Genomic DNA, 24,424 nt, shown 5'->3' with positions numbered 1-24,424 from the left:
TATTCTTCTTTCTTTGTAGACTTTTACCTTCTTTGGTCAACAGATGGCAACATTTATTGCAGACCCTAGGTTTGAGCACTACTGAGTGTGTCTCATCACTGCTGAGTGGGTCTCTTATCCCTGCATACCCTTACAGTACCATTCCCAAAGACTGCAAAAAAACCCCAAACAAACAAAAAGCTAATGTATAGCACCAGTACTCATGGTGACGACAATTGGTTATGTTACCCTGCTTTTAGGAGGGTATTAAAGAAAGTTCACTAATCAAAGAGGTTTAGCACCATTTGGTTGAGTGTGCGGTTTACCACATAGGGTGTTAGATCTGCAGTGTAGTTGATCTGCTAACTGGTTCCCCTGAAGTGAGACAGAGAACAATGCGAAGTATACACCTCAAGCAGAAGACAGTTTGGCTATGTTGCGTAGTGAGACCTGATAAGTGGACACTGAGCTACAAATTGAACATTAATGGCCTAAGACTGACAGAGTTGTAAGGTGTTGAGCCTATGGCCAACCCAGAATAAACTGTCTCCAGCAGGGCCCCATAAGCCTCTAGCTACAAACCTTAATCAGGGCTTCACATACATTTTAGTGATGTCATTGTTCAGTTATGGGTGTAAGTAAGAAAAAAATAAAAATAAAATATATAATATATATATACATACATACACATATACATGCATATATATATATATATATATATATATATATATATATACATATATATACATATATACATACATATATACATATATATATATATATATATATATATATATATATATATATATATTTTTTTTTTTCTTTATTTATTCATTTTTTTAAGGTGCCCTGTCTCTACTACATGACCCGTACATATGAATGCTTGGCTTAATGTTTATGCCTATTCAACAGGGAAAATATTCTAAAAGAACAATTGAATTAAGCATTTACATTCGTAATGCCTCATCCTTCTCTAACCAAACACTATCTACTGTGCAAAGGTTGGGAGGCCCCAATTCACATTAGATGGTCCTGCCCACTTTAATCAAGTGTGTATGGGGGTTTAACTCTTGGCTGTAGATTTCTGTTCACTGCTACTGGTACTGATTTCCAACTTTATTAATGGGGCACACATTAAAAATGGAGTCCTGGTAAATCCCTAATGCTAATCATAGTGTAAAGAAAAGCTTGTTGTAAGGGAGAGTAAAGACTTATATGACTTATATGCAAGACTACAAAATGGCTTAGAGAAGGAGCAAGTTGAAATCAGTTTGTCATCACTGTTGTTGTTGCAGTGTTTTGGGTAACACTTGATTAGGGCTCAAGACACTCTAAGGTCTTGGGAACCTTCGTTAGAAATGCTGCCATAATCATAATTGTGCCTGCTTACTCCTGTTCCCCAATATTATTTTGGGTACAATATATGGCATGAATGTCTGACAGATGGGGCTTAAACGTTTGGGACTTCTATCCTTCTATCCAACTCACATATACGATTATAAAGAGACCAACACGCATAATCTCCTATTCAACTCATGTCCTCCACTCTGGAGCGTTGCACAGTAGGGTAGGGATCTTTCAATCTCTGGAAAGATAGGTACTCAAAGTAAGTAAAATTAGTGGCTATCCTTTAACTATAGCAATAGTGGGAATTAGGCCTTGTGGTTGTATTCCACAACACTATGGGTAATGGAATTCACATGCATATTTTTGTTGGTCACTGTATGATATGGGTCATGGTTTAGGTGTCTAATATTCAAGTAGGAACGTGCACGGAAATTTCCCTATTTCATAATAGGGCTGCTGGTACTTAAACTGTCAATGAATGTATAACTAACTATTCATTTATTCATTAGAAGCTTTGACAACTTATCTTACCTGAAAGTAATAAATGGGTGCTTTCTAGTTAATGTATTGTGGAACACCTTTTTAGGTCAATAAAGTATTCAAGATTTATCTTTGAAAGTAATGAAAACGAAAGTGTAATATTTTTATAATCCAATTGTTGGGTAATTGCATGAGATATCTGAAGAAACTGTGTGATGACATCAAAATAGACCATGACATTTAAAGAGCAGCTCCAGAACTTTATTCTGAGAGCCCTGTACTAAGAGGGAATATTGTATAATTGTGTTATTACTCATTTATACTGTATAATGTCATTATATGGGCACATGCCTAAAGGCAATTTACCAGTCAAGTTCAGACACATGAAAGCAAACTATACCATAGATGTATTATTTGAGAACTCTAAAAGCCTAGACTCTAAAGAATAGATAGATAGATAGATAGTATGAAAGTAGGCCAACTAATAGATGGTACCAACTTAAGGCCCCGTTACACGTAACGACGTATCTAACAATATATCGCTGGGGTCACGGATTCCGTGACACACATCCGGCATCGTTAGCGACGTCGTTGCGTGTGACACCAACGAACGAGTGTTATTGATGGAAAATACTCACCAAATTGTCCATCGTTGACATGTCGTTCATTTTCAAAAAATCGTTGATTGCTGAGGATGCAAGTTGTTCGTCGTTCCCAATGCAGCACACATCGCTACGTGTGACACCTCGGGAACGACGAACTACAGCTTACCTGCAGCCGCTGGCATGAGGAAGGAAGGAGGTGGGCGGGATGTTACGGCCGCTCATCTTCGCCCCTCCGCTTCTATTGGGTGGCCGCTTAGTAACGCCGCTGTGACGCCGCACGAACCGCCCCCTTAGAAAGCAGGTGGTTCGGCGGCCACAGCGACATCGCTAGGCAGGTAAGTCCGTGTGACGGCTCCCAACGATATTGTGCGCCACAGGCAGCGATTTGCCCGTGACGCACAAACGACGGGGGCGGGTACGCTCGCTAGCGATATCGCTGCGTGTAAAGCCCCCTTTAGACTAAAAAGTCTAAAACATGCACCAAATTTATCAACCAGCATGAGCCGCTGTGATACATTTAGTGCATCTGAAGACTGTCTAGTCTAGGTTTACGATATCCACCTAATAAAAATAGTTAGTATATATCCCACTTTGAGTTTAAATGAGTGGGCCTATGGGAAACACAACCCAAAAATTGGTTTTGGTCATTGTTATTACCATTAAACAATGAGTGTAGATTTAATTTGCGTGTACAGTAAGTAAGCTTTGTCTTTGGATACATTAACACAATTCTTTCAACATTAAAGGGGATTTGTCACCAGATGTCACAATACCAACTGTAAACATTATTAAATAGCTTGTTTAGACCTGATGAGGTAGGTGTTCTTGCTTTAAAAATCAATAGCAAGGTAGTCAAATTAAAATGAGCATTTTTTAACTACAGCCAGAAGTTGACTAACTATGTCAGCCTCCTCAGGTCTATAAGACCTCTTTAATATTATATGCAGTTGGTATTGTTAATTTTGGTGACATAGCTTTTAAAGTCTTTAAGTCCATTTTTCAACCCAAAAAGGTCCAATTAGCTCCTCATTAATTATATCAACCCATAGCAGTACTCTACATCCACTTTGCTGATGTCTGAGCCGCAGTGGAGTTCTGTGCCTTTATACAGATTGGAGTTGGAAAACATGCATAAAAGTGATGATATGGTCAAAATACTCACTGGATTAATAAATGTGCATACAGTGTATTATTAATTTCCTCTTTTTTTATAATTCCCATTTAGCAATGATTTTAGTAAAATAAGCCTTATATATGGTGCAGGGACGGACACAAAGAGAAGAGGGTTGCTGTGTAAGAACAATATATTGGTGTCATTCATGGACTAGCGGACATCCGGTGCACAGAGTAACACATTGATTTTAATGGGGATTGAAAGGGAGAGGAAGGCCCTGATGATATGGAGCAGGGGTCAGGACACTTCTTGACACTAACCTGTGTCTGAACCCTGAGATACCCTAACGTCCCGATATGAGTCTTTCCCCTCATTGCTGTCATGTGCCTAGTAACTATCTGTCCTTCCAGTCACCCTGGCTAGTGCAAAGGCTGATCAGTGCACTAGATGGCACCTCTACAATAGTTTGACACAGAGAGAGAGGGGAGCCAGCACGATCTGAAATTGGCATGCATCATATAAAAAGTGAAAATTCACAGATTTATTCCAACTGTACTACAATAAAAAAATGAGATTTTTAGCAAATAATTGATCAATTTTTTGAGCCACCCCTGCCAACGTCACGGCAAATCTCAATAGGGGGGTCCTACTCTACATTCTGTATTTCATGTGCCATGCGGCCTCCTAGATAAAGTTAAAAGCAGAACCATAATAGAGCACACATACCTGTAACCTGTATATAACCGCTTCTATGTTGCAAAAAAGGCACTTGTGGATAGAGACCAGCCCAGGTCCCAGCATGTGGAGCAAGCTCTGCACCATACCAGGACTATATCAGAACTGATTCTCCCAGTGCCAAACAGCAACCATTGATAAAGGCGGACCAGATCCAAGATGGTGCTTAATTAGCATTGCCTGTGGAAAGGGGTGAGGTAACTGAATCTGAACAGCTACCAACAGGAGGAATACAAAGCAAACCAAAATCAGGCGTGCATGGCATGGTGGTGACCGGCCACCAGAATTTGTAGCATAACTACGACCAAACAGAGAGAGAGGGGAGCCAGCACGATCTGAAATTGGCATGCATCATATAAAAAGTGAAAATTCACAGATTTATTCCAACTGTACTACAATAAAAAAATGAGATTTTTAGCAAATAATTGATCAATTTTTTGAGCCACCCCTGCCAACGTCACGGCAAATCTCAATAGGGGGGTCCCTTTTTTTTTTCTCAATAGTTTGACACAGGGGAAGTTAGACTGACAGGGAAACATAGGCAAAAAGGATATACAAAAACTTCAAAGCTGCAGCCAGACACCAAGGCTACAGGCAACAGGACTCCAGCAGCTACAAGAAGCTTCCTTCTTCTAAGGTGGTCAGTTCAGAATGAATCTCTATAACCAGCATCAGGTGATGGGACATGTGACTATTTAAAGGGAATCGGAGTGGTCACACATTGGTTACATATGAGATGAACTAGCAAGAAACTACCAGCAAGGGAAAAGTGCTTAACCCTTGCTGCACTAAAAGAAAGCAAATGAGTTTAATATCCTGAGTCTCACAAGGCAATGTGAGATTCAAATACCAGAGCAGTCACAAGTCTCCTAAGGACGGGAGACACTCGTGACAATTGGCCCTTATCAGCCTAATAATGTGTCTATGACAGAAGCTGTTTGCTTCCTTGGAGGTGTAAGTGGACCTTTTCATTCTTGGGCTCCTGCTGCACAGGGTACACCAATAATATGGTCGCCCATAATGGGGTGTAATAAGACAAGAGCACATGGGAGGCAAAACTAGTTAAGGCCATATTAACTTGCAGTGCCCAGGAAAGCACTGCTGTAAATATAGACTCACTTTCCCTATATCTTATTTTATATTAAGGTTGACATATTCAAGCATCACTGAGTAATAACAATAACGGGAACAGCTGCCACATGGGTGGCATTAAAAATCAGGAAAGAGAAATAGAAGTTCTATTTTCAAAACAAAGTTATACAATTTGCTTATGACTCAACACCTGAAGTGACACATAGAAACTTACAGCAAAGACTTATCACATTTATTTATAATCAAAGCTGTTTTATGTATAATCACAGTGAAGGAGAATTCCACTGAGGTACACTTTACACAGTGATTTTATACAAAAAGAAAAAAACCTTCTCAGCACTTCATCCCTTTCTTTCCTTCTCTTTTTATTCTATTTTGTTTCATATCAAAGTTAAAAATGAAGAAATATGTAAATATATTGTTGTCGGTGTCAGGAGCTCATCCATGCCCCCCTCCTCCCCCCCACTGTCTTTTGGTTGTAAGACAAGCAGTTGAGGCAGGAGCCACCATGCTGTGCCCTGTGCTAAGTAATAAGACAAAAGATCACTAAAGCTGGTGTCACACACAGCGACAATGACAACGACGTCGCTGCTACGTCACCATTTTCTGTGACGTTGCAGCGACGTCCTGTCGCTGTGTGTGACATCCAGCAACGACCTGGCCCCTGCTGTGAGGTCGCCGGTCGTTGCTGAATGTCCAGCTTCATTTTTTGGTCGTCACTCTCCCGCTGTGACACACACATCGCTGTGTGTGACAGCGAGAGAGCGACGAAATGAAGCGAGCAGGGAGCAGGAGCCGGCGTCTGGCAGCTGCGGTAAGCTGTAACCAGCGTAAACATCGGGTAACCAAGGGAAGGCCTTTCCCTGGTTACCCGATATTTACCTTCGTTACCAGCCTCCGCCCTTGCTGCCAGTGCCGGCTCCTGCTCTGTGCACATGTAGCTGCAGTACACATCGGGTAATTAACCCGATGTATACTGTAGCAAGGAGAGCAAGGAGCCAGCGCTAAGCAGTGCGCGCGGCTCCCTGCTCTCTGCACTGTGACATGTAGCTGCAGTACACATCGGGTTAATTAACCCGATGTGTACTGTACCTAGGAGAGCAAGGAGCCAGCGCTAAGCGCGGCTCCCTGCTCTCTGCACATGTAGCACAGCGACGTTATGATCGCTGCTTCTGCTGTGTTTGACAGCTAAGCAGCGATCATAACAGCGACTTACAAGGTCGCTGTTACGTCACAGAAAATGGTGACGTAACAGCGACGTCGTTGTCGCTGTCGCTTAGTGTGAACCCAGCTTTACTTGGAAAAGGTGCTGCTTCAGGCAGACCCCAGACAATTATCAAACTGATAAGAAAAAGATTAATCTTGATGTTCTCTCCAACATTTCTAGAAAACGGTTTCAGGATCATGCAAAAATACTGCAGACCAAAGCCCCCCATACACATTTGTATAATGACGTCTAAACACACTGATATCGATGGGTTTGGCCAATTATTTACTACCCTGCTCAAAAAATGGAACACTCAAATAACACATCCTGATCTGAATGAATGAAATATTCTCATTGAATACTTTGTTCTGTAGAAAGTTGAATGTGCTGAAAACAAAATCACACAAAAATCATCATTGGAAATCAAATGTTTTAAGCAATGGAGGCCTGGATTTGAAGACGCACACAAAAGGAAAGTGGAAACAAGTCAAAATGAAAATCAAAACAAGACAAAACAAGACAAAATTAAAGTGGAAACAAGTCAAAATGAGGCTCAGTATTGTGCTTGGCCTCCACATGCCTGTATGACCTCCCCACAATGCCTGGGCATGCTCCTGATGAGGTTGCGGATGGTCTACTGAGGTATCTCCTCCCAGACCTGGACTAAAGCATCCGCCAACTCCTGGACAGTCTGTGGTGCAACATGACGTTGGTGGATAGAGCAAGACATGATGTCCCAGATGTGCTCAATCGGATTCAGATCTGGGGAACAGGCGGGCCAGTCCATAGCTTCAATGCCCTCATCTTGCAAGAACTGCTGACACACTACAGCCACATGAGGTCTGGCATTGTCCTGCATTAGGAGGAACCCAGGGCCAACCGCACCAGCATATGGTCTCACAAGGGGTCTGAGGAGCTCATCTTGGTACCTAATGGCAGTCAGGCTACCTATGGCGAGCACATGGAGGGCTGTGCGGTCCTCCAAAGAAATGCCACCCCACACCATTACTGACCCACTGCCAAACAGGTCATGCTGAAGGATGTTTCAGACAGCAGATTTTACTCTACACGGCATCTTCAGACTTTGTCATGTCTGTCACATGCGCTCAGTGTGAACCTGCTTTCATCTGTGAAGAGCACAGGGCGCCAGTGGCGAATTTGCCAATCCTGTTGTTCTGTGGCAAATGTCAAGCACCCTGCACGTTGTTGGGAAGCGAGCACAACCCCCATCAGTGGATGTCAGGCCTTCATGCCATCCTCATGGAGTCGGGTTCTAACCGTTTGTGCAGACACATGCACATTTGTGGCCTGCTGGAGGTTATTTTGCAGGGCTCTGGCAGTGCTCCTCCTGTTCTTCCTTGCACAAAGGTTGAAGTAGTGGTCCTGCTGCTGGTTTGTTGACCTCATACGACCCCCTCCACATCTCCTGGTGTACTGGGCTGTCTCCTGGTAGCACCTCCATCATCTGGACACAGCTCGCATTGATGTGCCATCCTGGATGAGCTGCACTACCTGTGCCACTTGTGTGGGTGGTAGAGTCCATCTCATGCTGTCATGAGTGTGACAGCACAACCAACATTCAAAAGTGACCAAAACATCAACCAGATGTGGTCTGTGGTCCTCACCTGCAGAAACTCTCCTTTATTGAGTGTGTCTTGATACAGTAATTGCCAATAATTTAAATCTGATGTCCATTCTATTTACACAACAGCATGTGAAATTGATTGCCATGAGCATTGCTTCCTAAGTGGACAGTTTGATTTCACAGAAGTTTGATTAACTTGGAGTTATATTCAGTTGGTTAAGTGTTCTCTTTAATTTTTTGAGCAGTGTACAGTGCAGACCAAAAGTTTGGACACACCTTCTCATTCAAAGAGTTTTCTTTATCTTCATTACTCTGAAAATTGTAGATTCACATTGAAGGCATCAAAACTATTAATTAACACATGTGGAATGAAATACGTAACAAAAAAGTGTGAAACAACTGAAAATATGTCTTATGTTCTAGGTTCTTCAAAGTAGCCACCTTTTGCTTTCATTACTGCTTTGCACACTCTTGCCATTCTCTTGATGAGCTTCAAGAGGTAGTCACCAGAAATGGTTTTCACTTCACAGATGTGCCCTGTCAGGTTTAATAAGTGGGATTTCTTGCCTTATAAATGGGGTTGGGACTATCAGTTGGGTTGTGCAGAAGTCTGGTGGATACACAGCTGATAATCCTACTGAATAGACTGTAAGAATTTGTATTATGGCAAGAAAAAAGCAGCTGTGTGTGGAAGAGCCAACTTAGAAGGCTGCCATCAGAACGATTGGCCGAAGTCTCGTTTGGCCAGTAGTCATATTATGTGCATACTGGGATTACAAAGAAGGATGGCAACCATATCTATTGCTTAAATGTGTTATCTCAAACAGCTGTTAAAGGGGTTGTCCAGTCTAAAATGATAGGTCTGAAGTCAATGTATGTGACTGCAGACTTATGACTCCTCCCAATGCAGACACTGTGCTCTGCAAAAGATTAGCCAGTTTCTGAGCCAGGACGGCATTCACGTGACCGCAATTGTGTGACTTACATGTTCCCACCTACAATTCAACTAGTGGGCATGGCCTCGCTCCATACAAGTGTATTGAGCAAGGCTCCCACTAATTAGCCCCTTTAAATGTTTATGGCAGGCAAATCTGATACCCCAGATTTTGTCTGGAGCATTGTCTGAGGGAGCATTGTATGACTTTTCTTTAAGTTGTATTTAAATTCTAGAATCATGCATCACTCTCTAACATTCTACTGCCAGACATAACACAGTATTACAAAGCACAGGAATTTTGTCTGGAGCAATTTAGAGTACTTATATGGTATGCTCTATATATTCCAATCAAAACATTTACAATTACATATAAGGTACATGTGAGAAAGAAATATAAAGTTTTCACCTTAGTATTTGCAGTTCCTCCTGAGAATTGCTGATCTCATCATTAAGACGACGCCATCGCAAAAGTGCTTTTAAATCTTGATGTTCTTTAGACTCTTCCTCTGATAACTGTTTAGTGAGAGAATAAGAGTAAATGATAGTACATATATGGACGTTTGATGTTTAACATGTATTTCCATTAATGCAATTCCCGATTATACTTCTTACAATTCAACAGTGAAAAGAGTAACATTTAAACAACCCTCCAGTTTTTTTTGTCTACAAAGTGTAGACTATATTGGTAAATGTTCACAAAGACTCAACAAAAGGCTGCTTTACACGCTACAATTTATCTGACGATCTCATTAGCGATGTGACACTCCCAGATCGTTGTTACGATTTGCCGAGAGCGCACATAGGTCGTTTAGTAGCGGTCACAAGTAACAATCTCAAAAGCGACGCAAAATCGTTCAGCGATATATTGCTTGACCAAGGCGGTTGTGTGGATGTTGTTCGTCGTTTGCAGGGTTTCAAACGTACCAATATGTCTGCTGCGTTCCAAACGATGAACAATATTTTGAAACTGAATGACGTGTCAACGATCAACGATTTTCAAGCTATTTGCGATCGTTCGGAGTCGCACTTAGGTGTCACACACAACGACGTCGCTAACGATGCCAGATGTGCGTCACGGAATCTGACATATCGTCAGATAAATCGTAGCGTGTAATGGGGCCTAAATTTTGCATAAATCAATATACAAGTCAATAGAAGAAACTTTGTAATCCTTCCAATTAGAGAAATGTGCTTTTTTTCTCCCTTCATGACCCATTTCTTTTTCTCATCCGATTCCTTCTGACCACATCATCAAATACTAAAAAAAAACAGGTAAATGCCTTGTTAAAAGTAATACAGACTTGTAGCTCACTGAAGTATCAGCTTACAGTTCCTATTAAAGCGAAACAATCACCAGGATTTTTCGTATATAACCTAGAGCCGGTTCTTTGCTAACACTATTAGGCTGATTCTTTACATACATTTAGTGGTCAGCGCAGATGTCTAAATTTTAAAATCCAAGATAGTAAAGTTTATAAAATAAGCAGCTTCTTGAGTGACAGCAGCTGAGGATCAGATAATATCTGGGGGGATGTATTCATAGTTATCCCCTCCTTCTGTTAGAAATAGCATAAGTATTATACCATCGATTTACTCTTTTTCCTTGCAGGACCTGTGGTGAGGTCATATCCATGTAACCAGAAGGGGTGGGGCCTCAGCCAACAAAGCTGATACCAGGAAGCAACATTTTGATGTGACGATTCTGGGATGGCTGGGAGCTAGTATTTATAGGCTGGGAAAGGCCAAATAACCATGGACCTTTCCAGCACGATAATTCCAGCCCCCAGCTGTCTGCTTTGCCTTGACTGTTGTTCAAAAATAAGGGAGACTTCCCATTTTTGTAATTATTTATTTATTCATTCAGGTACACAAGGATAAAAACACCCTTTCGTGCCACATGAAATGTTTAAACTATGCTCTAATCTAAGTTCCTACATCGATCCTACATCACCTCTCCCTGAACTGCTTCTAGAGGGCAGTGTGCTGAGCCTCACGTCCCCGGGACTAATATAGGACCCAATGACATGCTATGGCAGACCACTCACAGTAATGCCAGTAGACAACATGGCTACGTCATTACCATATATAGCAGGCAATCCCTGCATGTTTATTGGCTGTCTAAGAGAAACCTACTTTAAATAATGAATAACATAGCTAAAAAACTTTGAAATATTGAAATTTGAACCGAAACTACAGAAAAACTTCATGCCAACAAGTGGCAATTTTCTGGCCAGTCTTCCATAAAGTCTCATTCTGTGGAGTGCATGCTATAATGGTTCTATCTCTGCTGTGGATCACTGAAACCCCTTCAGTGTTTTGTTGGTATTTTTGCAGAATTTCAGAAAAATGCCTTCTTTGCTCTCTCTGTAAGGTTTTCGTGTACTAACTTTTATTGTTAGCTTTATAATTGTGCCATACTCTTTCCATTTTGTTATAATTGATTTAATAATGCTGGTTATTTTTATAACCCAAACATGTTCTCTACCTCTTCGAGTTTGGGTCGGACCTATTTGGAGAACTCTTTCGATGTTCATGTTTCTTGCTTATTGGTGTTGTCATAACTCAGGACATAATGTCACCGATCAATTGATACATTCACACATGGGGACTTGGAGCTTCAGAGCCCTTTTCAGTTTTTAGTTTTCTTTTACTTTTTAATTTTTTATTTTTTTTTTTAAATTCTTTAATTTTCCAAATTTTCCAAATTTTTCAAAGGGAACCAGCATCATAACTAAGTACATTTGTTAGGACCATATTGGCCTTTTTGCAAATACATTCCATATGCCTCGGATTGGGTATAAAGCAAAATTTACATATTCATATATTATCAGGCAGTATTCCTGCAAATACCCTCACTTAGGCGTCCAAGACTTCGGGTTCCACTGAACTGTTTCATAAATAAGTACATATTAAACAAATAACCCTAAGTAATCAGCAAGAGTGCTTAGTAAGAGGAAGGGAAAGAGAGCAGAGGAAGAAGGAACAAGCTAGTTAGAAAGAATAGAGAGGAATGAATACCAGGGGAAAAGGGTGGGAGTGGGGGGGGAGTAGGGGAAGTGAAGGGGGGTGGGGGAAGTGAAGGGGGGTGGGGGGGAGGTATGGGGTGGGGAGGGAGGTAGGGGTTGCGCCTATGTGTTGCCTTCTGCGGTTCCCTAAGCGCCCATTGCGCCCCCCACTAGAACATCATAGTCCTCGGAATGCTGGAAATCCAGCCATTCCCGCCACGTAGCCCAGAATTTCTCATATGAATCGTGCAGTGATGAAGTTAAATCCTCCATTAGCATGAGGTCATTGACCTTGTTAATCCATTGAATTAACGTGGGAGGTGACGTACTCCTACATTTTTCTGGTATGCATACTCTCGCTGCCGTAATGAGGAATTTCCTCAGGGAATTCTTATATCTTTTTTCGGGAATCCTGCAGTGATGCAACAGGGCCTCCGCCGGCCCCAATTCCTCATCTTTGTCAGTAACCCGTCGAATAGTGTCGGACACTCCCTTCCAGAAGGGCTGGATCATTTCCCACCCCCAGAACACATGTAGAATGTTGCTCTCTGCCTTACCACACCTCCAACATATAGGGTCTATTGACGGAAACATGACATGTAGCTTGGAGGGAATAGATAAAAGTTTGTAGCTAGCCTCCTGGAACCTGGAACTAATGGAAGACGTGTGGGCCAATCTGAAGATCCTTTTCCATTGTGCTGGTGTCAACTGAATTCCCAAATCCCTTTCCCACTGTGTAGCGAAGGGGGGTAGTTGTTGATCTGAAGGTGAAGATAAAAGCGAATATACCGTCGACAGTGAGTGACGCATTATGCCTGATCCCATACATAATTATTCAAACTGTGTCGTAGGTCGCTGAAAGTGGGACCTGGTTGGAAGACTACTGAAAAAGTGCGCCAATTGTAGGCATCTCCACTGGCCAACCGGGGTAGGATCTTGTCTAACTGCCAAACTAGCTGCCGAAGGCCAGGATCCCCAGTCTCCAAACTCCTCCACTCGATCCACCCAGCCTCTGATCCATATCCGGAAGATTGGATCCACCCTACCAGGTTCAAAGGCGGGATGGCTCAAGATAGGCATTAGGCTGGAGTTCCTGAGAATCATTTCTGACTGTACTCTCCCGATGTTGCAATATGTCACGGTTGGGCCGATGGTTGGATGTGTTTTCAATCCTGCAGGGACTTCCGAGAGCACCCATGGCAATTTATTAAGGGGTATTGGGGAGAAGGACTGCTCAATTTGTATCCACTTCTTCTGTGACCCGTTCCAGCACCAATCAATCATTCTAGTAAGGTGTCCCGCCAAATGATATCTTCTCAAGTCTGGCAGCCCAATCTTACTTTTTAATTTAACTCAACATTGGAATGCATAAAAACAGAAAAACCAGGGTGTGAATACTTTTGCATGGCACTTTAAGTGCTGTTCTACAAAGTATTTCTACTAAAATTAATTGACAGCTGCTAAAATGCTGATTATGAATTATAATATGTGCAGATTACAAGTAATATCATTTCTCTCAATTGATATTATAATATTACTTTAAGAATTGAAAGTTATTTCAGCTGGTTGTTAATTGATAACTTGACAACAGTTAAGTTACATACTCTAAATTTAATTAAAAAAAGGAGTAAAAAAAAAAGCTTTCTTTCATATTCTTTGCAAAATAAAGAATTATATGTCTTCCCTCTGTTGAAATATAATCACTTAAATCTACATTTCCTGCTATTGTAATTAAAACCAGAGACAAAAATACATCTTGTATCTATAGAGCACAATACCATGGCAGAGTAGAGACAAAACAATTTGTAAGTTAAAAGGGAGAAAGAATGGAGAGATTCCATATTTTTATTACATGGGTTAGTGTTGTGACGGACTCTCAGATATCTCTTGAGTTTGAAGATGGGGACAACAGGCAGATGTGCTGGCCCTTGTATAGTGTAAGGGCACTGCCCCTTTCATAAAGCCATTGTTTTTTTTATTGTATTTTCCTATATTAAAGGGAAACTGTCAGCAAGATTTCACGCTATAAACTATTAATATGCACATGTAGCTCTTGTGACGTTACTTTTAGCTACACACTCCATTTCCCCATTAATGTCAAACAGAGTTTGGCACAAACTTCACTGATTTTATAGAGGCATTGGGCTCTGTTCAGATTGCAGATTCTGACACTTTGCGCGATTGTTTCTCTGATGTCTGGGATCAATACAGGCAGACTCAGGCGTTCGAACTGTGTGGTGTGCTGTTTCTTAGGCAGGCTAGCAGGCATTAATCTCTGCTAGTCTGCTTGTTCCTTTGATCACATGTTTTAGGGAGGCCTATCACATCTGCTCCCCTTCTATTTATGGTGGTTGAATCCTTCCATCTATGTCAGATGTAGTTTGTTCTTTGTTGGTTTGTGAGGTGTGGTGTCCCAGACTTTCTAGAGATAGTTGTACTTATTTGCTTGGTGTGGTTGTTGAGTGTTTTGGGTAAGTTCACACAGCGCGTTTTTGCGCAGTTTTCGGGTGCGTTTTTGCTCAGAAAACTGCATGACTTTGCTTCCCCAGCAAAATCTATGAGTTTTCATTTTTGCTGTCTGCACACAGCGTTTTTTTTCAGCTGCGTTTTTGTTGTGCCACAAAAATGCAGCATGTCAATTATTCCCGCGTTTTTCACTGCGCTTTTCATTCATTGAGTGCAATGGGATGTTGAAAGACGCAATGAGAAACGCAAATAGGTGCGTTTTGGTGCGTTTTAGTGCGTTTCTAAGACCAAAAACGCAGCTATAAATGCAGGAGGTGGGTAGTAAAGTGACATGTACAGGAAGAGGATTCCTTCCGTCAGTAAACACAGAAGCGTGAATCCTCCCGGTACCGTCACCGCCGCTTCCACCTCCAGTCCTGTGCATGTATGCTGCCGTGCGGCGTCATGTACGGGCAGGAGGTGGAAGCGGCTGCGAAATCAAAAGTGAACAGTAGAAAAAAAAAAGTCATACTCACCTGTCTGCAGACTCCCGGTGCCATGCCCGCTCCCATCTCCTCCCGGTACTGCCGCTCCGGGTGTGTGCAGTCTCCCCGGGTACATATGCCTGCAGGATGCAGGACCTGGCGATGGATCACCTGATGCAGTCACCTGACGCATCAGCTGATCGTAAGTCTCGGGGTGACGCCAGCGGCCGGCCGGTTTAACCTATCAGCGGATGCGTCAGGAGACTTCATCCCTGATTACCGGCAGCTTCTGCAGCGATCGGACGGGATCAGACTCGCTCTAGGAGCTGCCGGTAATCAGCACATAAGTGAGTATTTTTTTTTTTTCTTTTGCACCGATGCATCTGCTAATTGTATAAACGACTTTTATACAATCAGCTGATGTGTGATGTGATTCAGGCACTTGATCCTGACACATCATCTGATCGCTTTACCTTCCAGCAAACCGATCAGATGATATTGGATCCGGATTGGACGGCGCGGGACCCTTGACCCAGGATTACTGCGGAGGGGGGGTTCTTTATTTCAATAAAGATGGAGTCACTAATTGTGTTGTGTTTTATTTCTAATAAAAATATTTTTCTGTGTGTTGTGTTTTTTTTATCTTTACTAGAAATTCATGGTGGCCATGTCTAATATTGGCGTGACACCATGAATTTCGGGCTTAGGGCCAGCTGATAATATACAGCTAGCCCTAACCCCATTATTACCCAGTGAGCCACCCGGCATCAGGGCAGCTGGAAGAGTTGGATACAGCACCAGCAGATGACGCTTCTATGAAAGAGCCATTTTCTGGGGTGGCTGCGGACTGCAATTCGCAGCAGGGGTGCCCGGAAAGCATGGGCACCCTGCACTGTGGATTCCAATCCCCAGCTGCCTAGTTGTACCCGGCTGGACACAAAAATTAGGCGAAGTTCACGTCATTTTTTATTTTTAATTATTTAATGAAATTCATGAAATAATTTAAAAAAAAGGGCTTCTCTATATTTTTGGTTCCCAGCCGGGTACAAATAGGCAGCTGGGGGTTGGGGGCAGCCCGTACTTGCCTGCTGTACCCGACTAGCATACAAAAATATGGCGAAGCCCACGTCATTTTTTTTGTTTGGGGGGGCAAAGAAATCCTGCATACAGTCCTGGAAGGAGGATGCTGAGCCTTGTAGTTCGACAGCTGCTGTCTGCTCTCCTGCATACACTATTGGATGGAGGATGCTGAGCCTTGTAGTTCGACAGCTGCTGTCTGCTCTCCTGCATACACTATTGGATGGAGGATGCTGAGCCTTGTAGTTCGACAGCTGCCGTCTGCTCTCCTGCATACACTATTGGATGGAGTATGCTGAGCCTTGTAGTTCTGCAGCTGTCTGCTCTCCTGCATACACTAGTGGAGAATGAAGAACATATTGAAGAAGGAAATGACATCAGACCTTTTTTTTTTGTTCACTGATAAAAAACGCATAAAGACGCAGTGAGCAAAAAGCGCAGCAAAACGCTGCAAAAAACGCACCAAATCGCGGCAAAAACACGTGCGTTTTTGCCGCGTTTTTTTGCCGCGGGTGCGTTTTTGTGCGTTTTTTGCCGCAATAAATGCACAAAAACGCAGCGTCAAAAAAACGCAGTGTGTGAACCTAGCCTTTTGTAGCTTCCCTCAGGCTCTTGTTTTCCTCCTGAAGCTCTTATTGTCTTAACCTTTGTGTGTTCGTGTGGTGTGACATAGTTTTAGTTTTACCTTGTCTGTCTTTATCTGTTGTTTCATCACACTCTTGTCCTATCCCTCCCTGGGGGGAGGGGTGGGGGCAATCAGATCAGGACTGTTAATCAGCAGGGCTCGGAAGGAGACTCAGGCATCACCTTCAGGAGAATCCCTGAGATTAGGGATAGGATAGGGCCCCCTAGCTTGAGAGACAGCTTAGGAGCCCCAGTTCCCCACTTTTCCATAGTGATTGTGACATTATATCTGGTTGTACATTATAGTTCTTCATGAACCCATTTGCTGTGCTATTGAGGCAATTGCAGACACTGTCTCTCCAGGGGGCTGAATTAACGGGAGCAGTACACCAACAAGCAAAGTCCACCACACTAGCGCAATCTGTTCTGGTCGCTGGATCATCTGAGCACACACTGCCCCTCCCGGAAACATTTTTGGGCGGAGCGAATCCTTTAGAGACATTATACTCCTGTCTATGTCTCCACTCCTCTGGTAGTGAGGTACAGCAGGTGGGAATTGTGGTCTCACTCTTGAGTGGGGTCCCACAAGCATGGGCTTTTTGCTTGCCCCCTGAGTCACCATATTTTTGTCGGTGTACGAGTTTTTCTCTGCAGATGTACTCATCTATGATAATCCAGACAAAATATCTTTAGCTGAGTATAACAAATGTTCGCTGCAACAAGGTATTCAGTCTGCAGAGGATTATTGTGCTGAATTACGGCGCTGGTCCATGGACACTCAGTGGAATGACCCTGCGCTCAAAAGCCAGTTTTCCTACAGTGTGTCCAAGAGGGTAAAGAAGGCGTTGGTAATGTATGAAACTCTTCCTCCTCTTGAGTGTGCCATGTCTCTTGTAATACATATTGATCCCCATTTCTGGAGATAGTTGTGCTTATTGCTTGGTGCAGTTGTTGAGTTTACCCCTGGTGTTTTGTAGCTCCGTCCTGCTTTTGGGTTTCCTTCTATATCTTTTCTTGTCTTAACCTTTGTGTTTACATGCAATGTGAAATTCCATATTGATTCAAATACAGATTTCCCAGTAATGAAGAAATGGAATGTATAGCAAAGATATATGGCTGGACTTAAGGGTTATTCCCATCTCCAATATCCTATCCCAATATGTAGAAGGTGTAGTAATATTAATATTAGCAAATACTTCCAATTAGAAATGTAATATAGTTCTCCTGATATAGCTATATCTCTTACCTCATGTGCAGGGCATTACAGTATATGCATCCATGGTTACATCCACTCGTGTAGTGACAGTTAGTTAATTAGTTACTCATGGCCGTAACCATGGATACCTAAGCTGCAATGGCCTGCACATGAGGTAAGAGACAAGGCTATATTAGAACTATACTACATTTCTAATTGGAGGTATTTTCTAATATTATTATTATTATTATGCCTACTACATATTCGGATAGGATCATGAAGATGGAAATACCCGTTTAACTTCACAAGAGCTACATGTGAATATTAAAAGTTTAAGGGCAGGGGGGTTGAGAGCCTGCTGACAGATTTCCTTTAAGGCTGGTTTAAAGGGAATCTGTCAAGTGATTTTATAGTACAATACTAATGTTATCTTTAAATAGGGCTTTAAGAGACGTTTCAGGATCGGTAAGTTTTATAGCTGTACATTATTCTGTTATCTTGTTTTAAGCTCTGCTGAATTCAGTGTGACTAGTACCTAGTCAAGCATATGTACATACAAACTGCATATTCATTGCTCCCCTTCCCACCTCTCAGTGCATTCACTATCACTGCTGAGAGGTGTGAGGGAGTATGGATGGGGACAGCAGTGCAAATTCAGTTCAGATTTACTTTCACTGATGCCAGCACTGAGAGGTGGGAGCAGTGAATATGCAGTTTGTATTTACTTATGCTTGTCTAGCTACTACTTCCCCCTGAATTCTACTGAGCTTAACACAAGAAAATAGGAAAAGGGAAAGATATAAAAGTTACTGACTCTGAAAGGTCTCCTTTAAGGTACTGTCACACATAACGAGATCGCTAGCGAGATCGCAGCAGAGTATCGTTAGCGATCTTGTTATGTGTGACACCTACCAGCGATCAGGCCCCTGATATGAGATCTCTAGTCATTGCAGAATGGTCCAGGCCATTTTCTTCAAAGGTGATGTCCTGCTGGGCAGGATGCATCACTGTGTTTGACACTGTGTGACAGGGTCACAGTGACTGCTGAGATCGTTATACAGGTCGCTACTGCGACCTGTATTGTTCCTGCATCGCTGGTAAGATCTGACTGTGTGACATCTCACCTGCGACCTCCCAGCGACTTACCTGTGATCCCTATCAGGTCGCATCATTTTCGGGATCGCTGGTAAGTCGTTGTGTGTGACTGGGCCTTTAGCCCTATTTAAAGATAACATTATTAGTATTGTACCACAAACTCACTTGACAGATTCCCTTTAATTAAAGCAATAATAAACCTTATATAGTTTTTTCATGGCTTAAAGACATTTATGGCACAAAGTTCAGATTTTTTTAGTGTCACCATTTTCCAACCCCCGTAACTTTTATTTTTATTTTTCTGCTAATGAAGCTGTATGAGAACTTGAGTTTTCCATGATGAGCTGTATTATTTATTGGTATCATTTTAGGATGCAAACGAGAGTTGCACTGGCTGAAATTATATTTTGGTTTGCCCAAAAAGATCATTGCTCTCAGCAGTAAATAATCCTCAGTAAACTGAGCCTGCTCTGCCGAGAACATTGATAGCCTATACTCAGAGAACGATCTTCTACAGATCGTTCAATGCACACCCAAAGCAGGATCAGTCTGTGGTATCAGGCTATTAAATGACTGCAAACAAGTAGCCAATTGATGAGTGTTTAGAGATGCTGATTGGCTTGTGTAGATGGAGCTTAAAGGCCCCTTTACACACTGCAACATCGCTAGCGACATCGCTGTAACGTCATCGGTTTTGTGACGTAATAGCGACCTCCCCCGCGACATTGCAGTGTGTGAAACGCATCAGCGACCTGGCCCCTGCTGTGAGGTCGCTGATCGCTACAAATCTTTCAGGACCATTTTTTGGTCTTGTTTCCTGCTGCGCAGCATGCATTGGTGTGTTTGACACCGTTACAACGACTTAGTTAACGACTTTCCTTCAAATAGCTGCATTGACACGTCCCCAACGACCAGCTAGGTCGTTCTGCAGGTCCGTATCGCTGCTGCGTCGTTTGTCAGGTCTGCCTGTTTGACAGCTCACAAGAGAATTTCCAGCGACCCCTGCCAGGTCGGGATCGGTGGTGGGATCGCTAGAAAGACTCAGTGTTTAAAGGGGCCTTAAGTCTCTGCCAGCCAAAGTTGTGATGGTAAATTTAATATGACAACTTAAATGTGCTACACTGCCATAAATATTTAATCTATACATTTCTTCTGAATGGGTATTTCGAGTTGGGAAGGCGTTTTGCCTCCTAATATGGTGGAGTAATTGTCATTCATTTCAAATGGGTCTTTACCTTCCTATGGATCAACTCTGTAGAGTTATAGGTCGGATATGATAAACTTGCGCCTTTTATCAACTTTTGAACTGTGTAACTATTATCAGCTTTGTAATTTATGCCTGACGTCTGGAAGCCATGGACGTCCCCAAACACTAAGTTTCCACCTTTGTGATGCTTTACCAGGCCTTTACTGCAGCTGACTTTAGTTGTTGCTTGTTTGTGGACCTTCCTGCATTTAGTTTTGTATCAAACGTGTGAAACGCATGCTCAATGGGGTTGAAATCTGGGGATTGACCCGGCCATTGCAAAATATTCCACTTTTTTACTTAAAAACTTATTGGTTGTTTTCACAGTATGTTTTGGGTTATCAGTTTTGAATCCATCTGTACTTTCACTATCATCCAATAAACCTTGCAGCATTCAGTTAAATCTGAGCAGAAAATCTGTACACTTCAGAATTTATCCTGCTACTTCTCTATTCAGTCACATCATCAAAAAACACTTGTGACCCGGTGCCATTGGAAGCCATGCAAACCCATGCCATCACTCTGCCTCCACCATGTTTTATAGAGCATGCAGTGTGCTTTCAGCCATGAGTCATTCCAAACCTTCTCCATACTTTTGTCTTCCCATCATTCTGATACAGGTTGATCTTACTTTCACCTGTCAAAAGAATGTTTTTCTAGAACTGGGCTGGTGGCTTCACTAGATGATATTTTTTTGGGGAAAAATATAATCTGGCCTTCTTATATTTAAGGCTGGTTAGTGGTTTGCACCTTGTGATGAACCCTCTGCATTTGCTCTCATGAAGTCTTCTCTTTATGGCAGATTTAGGTCCTGAAAACACCTCCTTTCTAGAGAGTGTTCTTCATTTGGTTATATGTTCAAAAGGGGTTTTTCTCTACCATAGAGAGGGTTCTGCGATCAATCACCGCTGTTGTCATCCATGGACGTCCAGGCCTTTTTAAATTTCCAAGCTCACGAGTGCGCTCTATTTTTTTGCAGAATGTACCAAACTGTTGATTTGGCTTCTCTATCTCTCTGATGTATTTCTTCATTTTTTTCCAGCCTAATGATCGTCTGTTTCTCTGCCATTGAGCGCTCCTTTGACTGCATATTCTGGGTACACAGTAACAGATTGAAAATGAAAATGTCACACATGGAACCAGCTCCAGGCCTTTAACCTGCTTCATGAACGATCTATTAACGAGGAAATAGCCCATGCAGTCCATTAAAGAGCATTTTAGATAATTATCCAAATACTTTTGGTCTTTTGAAAAAGAGGCAGCTACATATTAAAGAGCTGTAATTTCTAAAGCTTTACTCCAATTCGGATGTGAATACCCTCAAATTAAATCTGAGAGTCTGTACTGGAGGCCCATATTGATTCTACAACTGTATCTTGAATATGTTTTTGGTAAACAGGTAAAATGCCAAAACTTGTGTCACTGTACAAATATTTCTTGACCGAAAGCAGGCTTTACATGCTGCAAAGTCACTAGCATTTGCTGGCGATGTCGAGCGCGATAGCACCCGCCCCCGTCGTACGGCCGATATGTGGTGATCACTGCCATAGCGAACATTATCGCTTCGGCAGTGTCACACGCACTTACCTGTTCTGCAACGTCGCTCTGGCTGGCGAACCGCCTCCTTTCTAAGGGGGTGGTTTGTGCGGCGTCACAGTGACGTTACACGGCAGGCGTCCAATAGAAGCAGAGGGGCGGAGATGAGCGGGACGTAACATCCCGGCCACCTCCTTCCTTCCGCATTGCCGGTGGAGGCAGGTAAGGAGATGTTCGTCGCTCCTGCGGTTTCACACATAGCAATGTGTGGTGCCGCAGGAACGTCAAACAACATCGCTAATAAGCAGAAAACGATTTTTTGTTTCAGGACGACCTCTCCGCGGCAAACGATTTTGACTGCTTTTGCGATCGTTCAAGGTCGCTCATAAGTGTCACACACTGCGATATCGTTAATGAAGCCGGATGTGCGTCACAAACACCATGACCCCGACACCGTGACGATAATTCATTAACGGTATCGTAGCGTGTAAAGCCCGCTTAACTCTAAGTGCCTTAGCACGTCATATAGTCATCCAACTACATGAGGCAGTATTTTGGTTACCAAGACAGGACACGCTAAGGCATATATGTATTAGATCTGAGAGAAAGTGTAAATGCACTTTATGGTGACATCTCAGAATAAACTGTCATTTATTTACATGATTTTAGCAGTTTTCACCTCTGCATGTCTTGGTTACTAAAAGCTTTAGCAGTTTCTCTTTGTATCTTGTTGTTTCTATTTCCACCCAGCTCCTACCTTTTCCCTCACCATAGACTTTTATAGGCAGTGTAATTCGATTCCTCTCTGAGCACAGATCTGTAGACATATTTGAGCAATTTTTAAGACTGCATGATTAGTAAAGGATGAGAAAAAGTGACCGGTACTATAGAAGCATTTTTCTATCATAAGATATATTACAAAGTTTTATCATGAGTGGCATATTTAGAAAGTTGCAACAACAGTTATATCTTAATTCATACAAACAGTATAAAAAAACTGAAAAGTTAGTATTTCATAAAAAATGGGCATTGTTAAAGATATATTAATTTTAATTCCAAAAGAACCAAATACCTTTGTTTCCAATGCCAAAACAGTGGGAAGACAAAAAGATAAATCTGCCATAGATCTAAACTTATTTACAGTGTGTGAGGGAACCATAAGTGAGTCAGATATCAGTGCTTCCAAGTGGAAATATAGACCATGAAACATCAAAACATGTTATTTTAAAAATATATTTGTTATTCTGTATTCCCACAGACAAATGAAATTCCATTACAAAACGACAAGGCTTGTGTTTTCTGGCAAACATCTAACAACATAAAAAGTGCCTTTGAGTCACAACTAAACAGATCCAAATTCATCACATTATATTCCATCCCTGCACCAAGTGTTCTCAATATCATACTTATCGTTCTTAAAATGGGCTGGATTTTGTATAATCTGCAGTGCTGGGGAGAGCAGATTTGTGTATTTTACAGGTCTCTATCAAACAAAAAGAGTGGGAGTTGGAAATCCAACAGGTCATATCCTTTATTCCTTTGACATCATCTATAAAAGGGAAACTGTTAACAGGATTTTACCTTCTAAGCTGCCACCACCACCAGTAAGCCCTTATATACAGTATTCTAGTATACTGTATATAAGTCCCCAAGCCGATCTGAATAACATAAAAAAGACCTTTTATTATACTTTTCTGAGAGGTGGTCCGGTCCAATGGTCATCGCTAATCTTGATCTGGTGCCTGTTCTCTGCTTGCGATCGCCGTCCTCTTTTCCTGCTTCATGTGCATGACGCGTCCTACGTCATCCACACAGTGTCCACCACTGCGCTTCTGCGCGCTTCTCTCTGTCCTGTTAAGGGCAGAGCAAGGTATTGTAGTGCGCATGCACAGACTTTCTGTGACCTTTCCCAGCACCTGTGGATTACAGTACTTTGCTCTTCCCTCAGCAATACAAGATGGCTGAGAGAAAAACGGGTTAAATGCTGCGCTAGAAAACCACAATAGCAGTGGTCAGCAGCAGCCCCGATGCAGAAATAGTGGATAACAAGATGGCTGAGAGAAAAACGGGTTAAATGCTGCGCTAGAAAACCACAATTCAGCAATGCAGACAGAGGTGCGCTAAGCAGGAGCACAATGGAGGACACTGTGTGGATGACGTAGGATGCGTCATCCACACAAAGCAGATCAGCGACATCCATCAGACTGGACTACACCATGGATGACTATAATAAAAAAATCTTCTTTATGTTATACAGATCAACTTGGTGACTTGTATACAGCATTCTAGAATGCTGTATATAAGGGATTAAAAGTGGTAGCTGCAGTTTATATGGATAAAAACTTGGTGTCAAGTTCCCTTTAAAGGAAAGTTTGGAGGCCATCATATTCATTAGACTGTCAATCGATCCTGCTGAAATCATCGGATTCAGGCAACTTTAGTGTAATTTGTGTGGGGGCTTTAAAGGGACTGTCAGCACAGAATGATTGTTCAAGTTAAATACAGGTGCTCGGTATATCATGACATGGTCAAATATTTAAGTGCTCTTTCCCACGTGCTTGGTTTCCCTCTATCTTTATATCTGGGATTAGCCAACAGTGGGAGGAGCATGAGTGCAGAGAATGAGACTGTTTTT

The 24,424-nt window shown here is 42.2% G+C and overlaps 1 protein-coding gene across 5 annotated transcripts in view; it reads right to left on the bottom strand.

Moving 5' to 3' along the window:
- Positions 1-24,424, bottom strand: part of AOPEP (aminopeptidase O (putative)) — a 670,220-nt gene that overhangs the window by 338,396 nt on the left and 307,400 nt on the right. For all 5 annotated transcript variants that reach the window (XR_012724789.1, XM_075318588.1, XM_075318578.1 and 2 more), the window contains one exon: positions 9,488-9,594. Coding sequence is in view for 4 of the 5 variants with exons in the window: in XM_075318588.1 (XP_075174703.1) it covers positions 9,488-9,594 (107 nt within the window). In the remaining variant the exon portion in view is untranslated. The remainder of the gene's footprint in view (positions 1-9,487; positions 9,595-24,424) is intronic.

Source organism: Anomaloglossus baeobatrachus, chromosome 1 (genome assembly GCF_048569485.1).
Source record: "Anomaloglossus baeobatrachus isolate aAnoBae1 chromosome 1, aAnoBae1.hap1, whole genome shotgun sequence".
NCBI classification, from domain to species: Eukaryota; Metazoa; Chordata; class Amphibia; order Anura; family Aromobatidae; genus Anomaloglossus; species Anomaloglossus baeobatrachus.
Note: the sequence above shows the minus strand (reverse complement) of the source record. Positions and strands in the feature narration are given on the sequence as shown.